Raw genomic sequence first — 12,797 nt, forward strand, 5'->3', positions numbered from 1 at the left:
GTAAAATTCATGACCATACACAAAATGGAGGTCTGGGGGCTGGAGAGATGGCTCAGCAGTTAAGAACCCTGGTTGTTCTTGCAGACCCCACATGGTGACTAACAACCGCCTGTAACTCCAGTTCCAGGGAATTCGACGCCCTCTCCTGTCCTCCTTGGGCACTGCATGACATTAGAGCACTCACCCACATGCAGTCATAAGACTCATACACAGTCAATAAAAATAATATTTTTTAAATGGAGTCCTATTCCAATTTGTGAACTAATGTCTTGTCAGTTGTAATTATGTGATCTTTTAATCTGGTTATCTAACACAGTTTGTATGGACATGGCATGTGCTTTTTGGATTTAGGGTATAGATTCAGCTCTTGCCTCTAATGTGTGGCCCTGATCAGTCAAGTTAATTATGTTCTCTGATCTGTTTCCTCATCTGGATTGTTAAGATACATTCATGCCTATAAAGTAAAATAAGTAAAAGTTTGAGTTTATTTTTTAAAGTTTTCTTGTTGAAACAATTATAAACCTTGGAGAAGTTGCAGAACCATGGTCTGCATACTGATTATGCATTTCATAACCATAATACAAGATCAAAACCAGGAAATTGACATTAGTATGATAGTGCCTGTAGTTGTATGCCATTTTGTCACATAGATTTATGTAACAACTGTCATTGCAAAATAGCAACTGTCTCTTAAAAATGGTCATGGTGGCACATACCTGTTACCCCCATATTTGGGAGGTGAAGGCAGGAAGAAGTTTAGGGTCATTCTTAGCCACATAGTGATTCCAAGGGGAGCCTGGAACACGTGAGACCCTGTTGTTTAAAAAAAAAGAAGGAAAAAGGAAGAATGGGGGGTTGGGTGAGTAGAGAAAGGAAAAAGAGAGAATTAGTTTACTCTGGGCCATGTATCAGTAACAGGAGGCCAGAAATAGATTAAAGTCATCCAGAGTTATGTGCTGTGAAATCTTGTCATTTTGAGAATCTATAAAATGATTCATAATTGACTTCTTGAAATGGTTGATCCCATTTGCTATTTTTTCAAATTTTTTGTCACCTAATATTCTGTAGTATGGATACACTGTGGTTTGATTAACCATTAACTTATTTTCTTCTTTTCCATTAACTTATTTCCAATTTTATATACAGATTTGAAGTATACTTTTCTGAGATGCCTAGTTGTAAATTTGCTGAATTATATGATAAATGTTTAGGTATATTTTTGTGTATGTATGATGTTGAAAATTGAGCTCAGGATCTTGAGTATGTTAGACAAGCATCTACCACTGATCTCCACAGTCTTTTGTGTTTAGTTTTAAAATATTTACTATTATATATTTCATGTGTATGAGTGTTTTTCAAGCATGTATATGAGTGCCTGCAGAGGCCAGAAGAGGGTATTGAATTCCCTGGAACTGGAATTATAAGTGGCTATTCCACAACGGATATGGTGGTTCATGACTTTAATCCCAGCACTTTGAAGGCAGAGGCAGGTGGATCTCTGTGAGTTCAAGGCCAGCCTGGTCTACATAGTAAGTTCCAGACCAGCTGGGACTATAGGAAGACCCTATCTCAAAATGACAAAAAAAAACTATTCCACAATGGCTACCATTTTATATAACCATTGACAGTATATAAACAATCCAATTTCTATTGTTTACAACACAAATAGGATAATTATCTCACTGCTTTTAATGAAATAAGCACAAAGCACTTGCTTGATGTGCAACACATAGGCACGCACATACACGAACACATGCACGCACACATTCTTACATTGTTCTGGGTCAAAAGCAAGGAAGGATCATGAGCTTTGTTTAGATCACAAGAGGAACTCAGGGCTTAGTGAGCTTGTCTATAAACAAAGAAAGATTTTTTTTTTTTTTTTTGGCTTCTTTGAGACAGAATCTCACTATGTAGTCCCAATTGGCCTAGATCTCACTATATAGACCAGGCTGCCCTTGATCTCATAGTAACCTGTCTGCCTATCTCCTGAGTACTGGGATTAAAAGTGTGAGCCACCATGCCTGGCATGCAAGGTTGAATAAAAGTCATTTGTTCAGATATGTCTGTATTGTAGAACTCATTACCGCAGTAACTATGGGTCCTTTGTCAAATATGAGCTTGAAAATACTTTGTTCCAGTGTGTGTCTATCGTCCCAGAATCTTTGGCAGAGCAATAGTTTTTATTTTGGTGGAGTTGGGTTCATCAGTATTCCTTTTTTATGAATGACATTTAAAAATCTTAATTTTTTTCATTTGAAATTTTTTATTTTTATATGTATATGTGAGTGCCTGCTGTGCCTGGTGCCTGTGGAGGCCAGAAGATGGCATCACATCCCCTGGAACTGGAGTTACAGATTGTTGTGAGCAGCCATGTGAGTGCTAGGAATTGAATTTGTATCCTCTGTAAGAGCAAGAAGTGCTTTTACCTTGCTGAACCATCTCTCCAGCTTCAAGATTCAATTTTTTGTCTATGAATACTCATCGAAAAGACTTAACCTTCCACTGGATTGCTTTCCCTTCTCTGTAAAAAATGAGTTTAGTTTGGTTTACTTACCTGGGTGTCTTTCTTGGTTTTCTAGTCTATTCCATTCAGGTCCATGCCTATCCTCCCAGCCCCCATTCTGTCTCTTACTATATCTGTATACATTTGAAAAAATTGAGTATGGTGATTCTTGCCACTTTTTTTCAGGAGTAATTCATGTTTTGTGAACTTTTCTAAGGAGATAGGCAAATGTATCCTCACCTCAGAGCATGACAGAAACAAAGTACAATTTTGCTCAAGCTAGCTTTGGGAACCAGTGAGTTAAATTGGGGTTATTCATACAGAGCTCAGGCAATTTACCAATGGCTACACCACTGAAGGAAATGTCTCTTTCCCAGCAACTGTTAATGCCTCAGCGAGGGGCAGGGCCTTGTGACACCCCCCAACACACACATCTGCTGCAACCATTAACTGTCTGTGAACTAAATCAGTTCAATTTAACTCATTGGTTGAACCAATATATTACATTTTATATAAATGTATGTTCAGAAATAAGAGTTTTAAACTTCTAGGTCCTTCTGATTTGAGAGGGTAGAACTGTGTTTCCATTAGGTATCCAATACCTCCATTTCTGGGAGGAACATGAGCATTTCTTACATGTTCTGCACTAACACCTCCAAGGAGTGGGCACATAATGGCAGGAGAATGGTGTGGCAGGTGACAATAAAAAGTCCTGATTGTTACCTAGCCTCCAGCTAATCTGTGATGGAAAAGTACTTCATTATTGCTCACTTTTCTTAGCCAATCACTATGGACAGCACAGAGAATTCACTGATCTTAGGTCTTCTGGAACATCCTAGCACCACCCAACACAGGGTCAGTAGGTACCTCATTTCAGCTAGCTTGGAATTCTTGGCTTGCCACTTTGCCTTTGCTAGTAGGAAAAGGGTACTTTAAAAAAAAAAAATCCCCATTCTGTGATATTTGGCTGAAAGAGAGTGGTTATTGCTTAAAAGTTTTCTATATGGTAAGACTGCCCCTCTCCTCTTTTCTTTGGGCAGAGAAACAGAAAATAATTTTTTCCCGTTACTATTTCTGGGATGAGTTGCTGGTTTCATAAGCATTCATTTTGAAATAAATGAGGCTTTAAAAAGAAAATGAAAAAACCCTAATGGTTTTTAGGTCTTGTCCTTTCAGGAGTTTTTCCCCCTCTTTTTCATGGAATGACTGTTTGGCTGTTCTTTATTTTTATTTTTTAATTTTTATTTTATGTGTTTTGAGTATATTGTCTACATGTATGTAAGTATACCATCATGCAATGCGACAGAGATCAGAGAAGGGCATCATATCACCTGGAACTGGAGTTGCAAACAGTTGTTAGCCACCACATGGGTGCTGGATCAAACTCAGGTCTTCTGCAAGAATAGCCAGTGTTCTTAGCCACTGAGCCATCTCTCCAGCCCCTTTGTTTTTTTTTGTTGTTGTTGTTTTCTGTAAAATCTGTGAATATCATCTGTAAAAACACTAAATGTTAAATTTTGGCAAATTTGTATTGAGCATATTTTTAGGGCCTTTCCCTTTTGAGTTTCAACACAGTAATCTTTTGGTTTTTATTTATGTATATGAATATTTGGCCTCCCTGTATGTAAGTTGCGCACAGCCCTCTTAGGCTAGAAAAGGGTGTCAGATCCCCTGGAGGAGTTCTACACAATTGTTAGATACCATGTGGGTGCTGGGAACCAAACCTGGATCCTCTACAAGAGCAGTCAGTGATCTTAATCACTAAGCCATCTCTCTAGCCTCTCATTGTATTTTTTAAAATATTTTATTTATTATTTTTATTTCATGTGTATGCATATATTGCCTGCATGTAGGTAAGTGCACCCGTGTTGTGCAATGCCCACGGAGGACAGAAGAGGCTGTTGGATCCCCTGGAACTGGAGTTACGGACAGTTGTTAGCTGCCATGTGGGTGCTGGGATTCGAACCTGGGTCTTCTGCAAGAATAACCAGTGTTCTTAACCACTGAGCCATCTCTCCAACCCCCTCTCATTGTATTTCTGAAACTAAACAATATATCAATTTTTCCTTTTGCTTACTGTTTGTTGCTTAAGAAGTTTATTTCTACTCTGAGGTCATAAATATTCTCTCTCTTTGTGAACATAGTGTTAGGTTTCTAGTACTATAAAAACTACCTGAGATTATCAACTTACAAAGAGAAAATATTGCTGAGGGTGGTAAGCACACTTTTACTCCAGCACTCAGGAGGCTGAGGTAGGAAGGCTGTGAATTACCATCATACTGGTGCTAAACAGTGAAAGGAGTCGGGGGGCGCGGGGGAGGAATGGAGGGTGATTGATTGACTGATACTATGGCTCACGGTTTTGTAGGTTTGGTGGGTTGACCCCATTGCCTTGCACCTGTCACCAAAGCATAATTATTGTGGGAATATGTGGCAGAACAAACCTTACTCTTCAAGTGGGAACAAAGAGGAAGAAGTTAGGATTGTACAGTCTTCAAGGACATGCTCCCAACGACCTCCCAATAGGCCCTGCCATATAAAAGTCTCACCACTTCCTGGTTGGACTACTTTGGGGATCAGTTGTTTAATATGTGATCCTTTTGGGGGTCATTCAGTATCCAAACTGTAGCAAACATTTTCATTTATATTTTCATTTATTTGGGGATGCAGAGGAGCAGGGTAATGCCTGTGCCACAGCATACATAGGGAAGTCAGAAGACAAGTTTCAGGAGTCGGTTTTCTCCTTCCACTATATAGTTCCCAGGGATTGAACTCAGGTCATCAGACTTGGTGGCAGGTACCTTTTTACCCACTGAGCCATCTCACCAGCCTAATTGTGTGTGTGAGAGAGAGAGAATAAGAGACAGAGACAGATAGAGGGTCCTACTTTGAGGCCTCTGACTGGCTTCAAAATTGCTATGTAGACCAGATTAGCCTTAAGTTTAAAGATCCACCTGTCTCTACCTCCAGAGTTCTGGGATTAAAGGTTGTTAGTCCAATTTTCAAGTCCTCACTCTACTTATTTCTTTGTTGCATCAGATAAAATAGGAATCTAATTATATCCTCATCCTGAATGGATATCTAGCTAGCTATTTCAGCAGCCTGAAGAGTTCATCTATTTACTTACTAATTTCTAATGCCACACCAGTCAGTTATCCATATCTATGTCTATTTCTGGTATGCATATTTAGTTCTGTTTTGATTTAAGTCTCATTATCTAGTAGACATGTCCTCCCAACTCACCAAATTCTAATAAAATTCCAAATTACACTGACTGTCTATGCTTAGGGAGAATTAGCATCTTCACCATCATAGACATGTTTTAATATTTAGCTTTTTAAAAAAATGGTTTACAATATAAGTTTTTTCAACAATTACATTTCATATTTGTCAAGTTTATTAAGTACTTAATATTTTTTGCTATTATAAAATGGATTTTTAATTTTTATTTGTTGTAATAAATTGTTGAGGGTAGACCTAGAGTGAGACCATGTGAGGCCTCAGATGGATATTTGTTTTGTTTAGTTTTGTTTTTTGTCTTTTTGAAACAGGGTCTCCCTGTATCCCCAGCTCACCTGGAACTCATTATGTAGACCAGGTTGCCCTTGAACTCTCAGAGATCAGCCTGCCTCTGTCCCCCAAGTGCTGGGAGTACAGGCGTGAGCCACCACGCCCTTCAGATGTTTGTAAATTGAACTTTTTGTTGTTTGAATGTATACAGATAAAATTGGTCTTTGCACTGCTTTGTCTTGCTCTTGGACATTTTGTTTTAAACATATATGTTATTTTTCTCAATTCCTATGACAAAATAAGAGATAGAAATAACTTGAGGGGAAGGATCATTCGTTTATGCTCATGGTTTCAAAGATCTTGTGTTCTGTTGATTATGGGCCCATACTGAGGTAGAGTACCATGGCAATGGGAGCATTGGGTGAAGGAAGCTGTGAACCTCATGTGGACAAAAAGCCTAGAGAGAATGGTCTGGGGACCAGATAGAACCTTCAAGGCGTGTTTCCAGTGACCTATTTCTTCTAACTAGGCCTTAACCGCCTAAAATTTCCAAAACTTCCAAAAATAGTCCTCCCAGCTCAGCCTGTAGGGAACACTTCATATTCAAGCCATGAGTATCTGAGAACCTTACTGGAGTTTCCATCAAGTTTCTATCAGATTAATTCATTGTATGTATCTGTAAATAAAACCCTATCCCACCCCCAAGAAATACTATTTACATCTGTTCAAGGGAATCACAGAATAATGTTTCCTAATGTTTCCTTTTTCTTTTTTTTTTTTTTTTTCCTGTTCAATACACCTCATTATATAGCCCTAGCTGTCCTGGAATTTGCTATGTAGACCAGGCTGACCTTGAACTCACAGGGATATCTCTGCGTCTGCCTTCCCAGTGCTGGGATCACAGGCATGTGCCACCATGTCTAGCTGAATGGTGTTTCTGAATAGCTTGTGGAGATTTTCAACAGTTGAGTGTCCTCTTCCAGAAATCTCATAGGCTTGGAGAGAATCATAGTTTCTTATACATTAGAAATGTGCCATTGGGTATAATGATGACTTATCTCAAACACAAAGCGCACAAACCACTTCTGTTTGAAAATCAGTGCTAGGGAAGTTGTTAATCAGTATAAATAGAAGCCATTGAAGGTGTCAGTTAAAATCAGAAGGATTTATGCAACATTTAATATAGTTTGTTATTTTTATATATGATGAATATAATACACACCCAAATTCCTTACGAATTTAGAAAGCAGACCTAAAGAGTAAACATAGTGAAATAAATATAAGCCCCATCCAATTACAGTTTAAAGTGAGATGTGTTTCTGTAGTTCTAGTATATTTTTATAAAACATTAAAACTTCAAATTCAATTTTGTCTTTCTCAGTTGGAGTCATTCGATGCCCAGTGTGCAGTCAAGAATGTGCAGAGAGACATATCATAGATAACTTTTTTGTGAAGGACACTACTGAGGTTCCCAGCAGTACAGTAGAAAAGTCTAATCAGGTAAGTATATACATTTCAAGAAGCAACAAATGCTGGAGGGTTCTATATATAAATCCAAACTTTAGATCATTAATCTGCAAATTTATGTAGTATTTTAAGTATATGAACAATGGTGAATGGAGGCAGAGGCAGGCAAATCTCTTTGCGACCAGCCTGATCTACATAGAGAGTTCTAGCCCAGTCAGGGCTATACAATGAGACCCTGTCTCAAAATAAACCCCTTTTGGAGTTGTAAATATGACTCAGTAGTTACAAGTACTTACTGCTTGCTCTTTCAGAGGACCTGGGTTTGGTGCACAGGACCTACAGGGTGACCAACACTTTAACTCCAATTCAAGGAATCCAGTGCCCTCTTCTGGCTTCTATGGGCACCAGGTACACATGTGGTACACTTACATATATATAGGTAAAACATTCATACACATAAAATAAAAATAAACTCTTCCAAAAAAGAATAAAGCATTGTATTTCTTGTATTTCCATACTCTAGAGAAAAGCATCACAGTATTTCATTCCTTTGTACTGATTTACTAGGACTTATAAAACTATTACTTCGGTTTTCTTTTTATTTTTCTATTTATAAACTGTATAGTTGTACATATGAAGTACATTATATCTTTGATCAGTAAGATTTGTTGATTTTTTTTTTTAATTGTTATATGTGCTCACATGCATGCTTGGGGGCTAGATGTTAAAATAGAGAACAATCCTGTGGAGTCGATTTTCTTCCATATGTATATTCTGGGGATTGAATTCAGGTCAGCAGGCGTGCACACTGTTGGGTTGGGAAGCAAGCGACTTCACACGCATAGCCATCTACCCACCCAGTGGTCTACAGTTTTAAGAAAATCATGTATGTTTGGTATTACTGGGAAAGCTCTTTTTAGTAGTACTGTCCAAGGTGCTCAATTTAGAGGTCCAGTGATATCTTTTCTTTGCTACTCCTAAACCTAAGCTGGACACCTGATCCCTAGGAATCTTTGGTGGGTTAGCCATGATGAGATGAATTCTGTGGCATGTTTCAAGTACAGTAAACTTATCAACATTTGAATCCAGATTCATTGATTTCTCTAGACAGTTCCTTTAGTTTGGAACAAAAGATCTAGGAAGAAACTTAAGTCTGGTTAGAAAAAATTAACTTTATCAGGAATTTATTTTTTTGTACGCGTGACTAGTTTTCTTTGCTGTTTATTTTTAACCTCTTTGTTTCCTGGGTTAACAACAGGAATTTAGAGTTCTCTCTATAAATGAACATAGATGATATTAATTAAAATTATTTTTGTTGTTTCAAAAGTATCCACATTTCTTCCTAAAGCTCAGATTGAACTTGCTTTAGGGGATAAACTATGAAACTTGTGGTATCAGCTTTTTTAAAAAAAACTTTTATTTTTATGTGTATGAGTGTTATGCCTACACATGTGTAAGTGCACCTGTGTCATGCAGTGCCCATGAAGGACAGAAGAGGGCATTGGATCTCCTGGAACTGGGTTCTGGACAGTTATTAGCTGCCATGTAAGTGTTGGGATTCAAACCTGGGTCTTGTGCAACAACAGCCAGTATTTAGTATGTGTGAGACCCTGGACTCATTTGCCAGCATGAGGGATTTTTAAAAAATTGAATTTTGGAGATTACAGTATGATTTGGCCATTTTTCTAAGCATTTTAGGAATATGATCTAGAAGTCTTTAAAAATGGTTTTTGACTACATTTTTGTGTGTGCATGTATTTGCATGTTATAGAGATCAGAGGATAACTTAGACCTTTATCTACTGAGCTGTCTGAGCAGCCCTTTGTATTAGTAATCTTAGTTCCTAATCACATTGACGATAATCATTTTCTCCAGAAAAAAATAAATATATTATAGGGTATCTTTTATTAGTATTGGTTGCAGTAAAGAACCATTTTAATTCTTTAAATCAGGAAGTATTAATTAGGGGGCTGGAGAGATGGCTCAGTTTTTAATTTAATTTTTAAAAATTTATTATTTTTACTTTATGTGTATGTGTGTGTTGCCTGCATGTAGGTAAGTGCACCCATGTCATGCAGTGCCTGCAGAGGACAGAAGAGGCTATCGGATCCCCTACAACTGGAGTTACAGACAGTTAGCTGCTATGTGGGTGATGTGATTCAAACCCAGGTCTTCTGCAAGAACAACCAATGTTCTTAACCGCTGAGCCATCTCTTCAGCCCAGTGGCTCAGTTTTTAAGAACCTTGACTACCCAGGCAGAGAACCAAGCTGGGTTTGGTGGTACTAACGCCTACATAATGACTAACAAACATCTGGAACTCCAGAGTCAGGAGATCTGAGACTGCCTTCTGACTTCTGTGGGCATTGCACATTACAGTGCACTTACACAAGGAAAGCACTCATACATATAAAATAAATCAAATAAATGAATAAATAAATTAAAAACTATTAGCTAGATATAGTTGTTTTCTGAAGAAAAAACACAAAGATAATTATTAAAATATCAGGGTTGGCAACATTTTTAGACATCTGAGGAAACCAAAACAAAATAAGTTACATTATTTAAAAAGTTATGGCAAGGCTGGGTGTGGTGGTGCATGCTTTTAATCCCAGCACTTGGGAGGCAGAAGCAGGAGAATTTCTGTGAGTTCCAGGGCAGCTGAGGCTATAGGGAGACCCTGTCTCCCACAAAAAAAGTTATGGCGGGTTGGGTGGCAGTGACACACCTTTAATCCCAGCACTGGGGAGTCAGAGGCAGGTGTATCTCTGTGAAATTGAGGCCAGCCTGGTCTACAAAGTGAGTTCTGGGCTAGCTGGGGGCTACAGGGAGACCCTGCCTCGAAAAAAAAAAAAAATTAGAACTGGGGCTAGAAAGATGGCTTAGTGGTTAAGAGCACTGGCTGCTCTTGCAGAAAAACCGGGTTTGGTTTCCATCACTCACATGGCAGTAACAACAGTCTGTAACTCCAGTTCCAGGGGGATCTGACACCCTCTTCTGACCTCTATGGGCATTGCATGATATGAGTACACCTATATGCATGCAGGGGATATACTCAGACACATAAAAATAATATTTACAGCCGGGCATGGTGGCGTACACCTTTAATCCCAGCACTCGGGAGGCAGAGGCAGGCAGATCTCTGTGAGTTGAAGGCCAGCCTGGTCTACATAGTGAGTTCCAGGACAGCTGGGGCTACAGGGAGACCCTGTCTCAAAAAGACCAATAATAATAATAATAATAATAATAATTTTTTTTTTTAAGTTAGGGCTGGTGATATGGCTCAGCAGTACAGACAATTGCCACTAAGCCTGACGATCTGACTTAGGTCCCTGGAATCTACATGCTGGGAGGAGAAAGCTGACTCCTGGAAGTTGTCCTGTGACTATCACACACATTCTGTGACATCTGTGTATCCACGCCGTGTCCATATGTGCACACAGGCACAAGAAATAATGCAATTACGTTAAAAGATGGGCCTTGGGAAACTTAAACCCAAACATCTGAAGAAGACGGCACAGTTTCAGTGGTGTTTAGGTTAGGACCCAGATCTTTGAAGCCTGGCACTGATAATATCGAAAGTGGGTTGCAATAAAGCTGGTTCTGCAAGATTGGAAAAACTGCAAACTAGGACTGTTTCTTTAGGAAGGAACTGCTGCTACTGGACCGAGCCAGCACCGTGTGGAGCAAGGATTAAGGCTCCTCTCTAGTAGAGAACTTCCCCCCAGTAAGACCCATTGTTAAACTTGAAAGTGAGCTTTTGTGGGAAGCATAAATATGGCTTACAGAATAAGTGGATGTGGAGAGGGGGACTGGGAAGGTAGCCTACTCCATTGGTAGAGTGCTTGCCTCGCATGTAGGAAACCCTGAGTTAGAGCCTCAGCACCCCCTAAAACTAGGTATGGTCATGCACATCTGTAGTCCCAGCACTCAGGAGGCAGAGGCAGAGGCAGGTGGATCTATATGAATCGAGGTGAGTTTGGTCTACAAAGCAACGTCCAGGCCAGCTAGGGCTAGGCTATGTAGGTAAACTCTGGCTTTAAAAAAAAAAAAATTGTGTATGTTGTCTCTCTGGTTTATGCATGTGTATCTGCAGGTTCCCATAGGCCAGAAGAGGGCATAAGACCTTCTGGGGCTGGAGTTATGGGTGGTTGTAAGCTGCTGGGAACAAAACTTGAACAGTAGCAATACCTGTTCTTCACCATCTCTCTAGTTGCTGTTTATAGTATTATACATGACTTGTAAATAACTCATCCCACTTTGTCCCATTATTCTTAAATAGGCAATGGCATTTAACATACTCTTCCTGTTTCACCGTTTTGGAATTTTGAAGTTAGGTCTTGCCATGCATCCCAGGCTGGCTTTGAACTCACAGTCCTCCTGCCTTCCTCCTGTGAATACAGATATGTACCACCACTTCCTGTTCCTATTTTTCATCTAAAATTTTGCTTCATGTACCAGAGGTCTGTCCTGAGCAGTGCATATTAGACATTTCTTGTTCCTTTTTGTATCCTCCTGTGGAGATTAGATTTTAGGTGACATACTTACACAGATGACAGTTGAAGTTAAGGAGATCAATCCTCGGATCTAACAAACACATACAGATCAGAGGAAGAGTGGTAGATGGGATTCAGAGTAGTGTTAAGAAAGTGAAGCAATTGGCAGACAGGAGGAATCCAAATGGTTGCTAGAACTAGCAAGCAGATATCAGTAGCATCAAACAGTTTTAGGGAAGTTGAAGCTAAGCCCTGAGAAAAGTCCAGCGTTTGGGTTCATAGAAGTATCCAGGTATTTGGAAATTGGAAAATTCTGAATGAAGGGAAAAGATTTCTTTCCAATTGCAGATACTTAAAGAATGTCACCACTGTCTACACAGTTACACAAGCTAGAACTATATCCACTGACTCTTCACCTCTTGTACCCAGTGCACCCTGCAAACCTGTTTTGCTTTCTAAAACTTTCATTTTTTGTGTATATGAATATATTGCCTGAATGTATGTAAGTGCACCTGTGTTGTGCAATGCCCACAAAGACCAAAAGAGGGTGTCAGATCCCCTGAAACTGGTGTTACTGACAGTTGTTAGTCACTACATGGGTGCTGGGAACAGAACCTGGGTCCTCTGCAAGAACAGTGAGTGCTCTTAGCTGATGAGCCATCTCACTAGCCCCAGTTTACTTTCAAAATCTTCTAATCTTCGCTCATTTTCACTTCTGTCACTTTCATCTGAAGCACAAGAAACCTTTATAGTTTATTTTATGCAGGAATACTTTCCACTTTTTCTTTTTTCCTTCCTTCCTCCCTTCCTCCCTTTCCC

At 39.2% G+C, this 12,797-nt stretch overlaps 1 protein-coding gene across 2 annotated transcripts in view; it reads left to right on the forward strand.

Moving 5' to 3' along the window:
- The window catches only part of Trim24 (tripartite motif containing 24), a 105,118-nt gene that overhangs the window by 35,507 nt on the left and 56,814 nt on the right, over positions 1-12,797 (forward strand). For both annotated transcript variants that reach the window (XM_008823478.2, XM_008823477.3), the window contains exon 2: positions 7,398-7,516. In XM_008823478.2, the coding sequence (XP_008821700.1) occupies positions 7,398-7,516 (119 nt within the window). The remainder of the gene's footprint in view (positions 1-7,397; positions 7,517-12,797) is intronic.

The sequence above is a fragment of the Nannospalax galili genome, unplaced genomic scaffold, assembly GCF_000622305.1.
Source record: "Nannospalax galili isolate Female #2095 unplaced genomic scaffold, S.galili_v1.0 scaffold307, whole genome shotgun sequence".
In the NCBI taxonomy this organism is placed as follows: Eukaryota; Metazoa; Chordata; class Mammalia; order Rodentia; family Spalacidae; genus Nannospalax; species Nannospalax galili.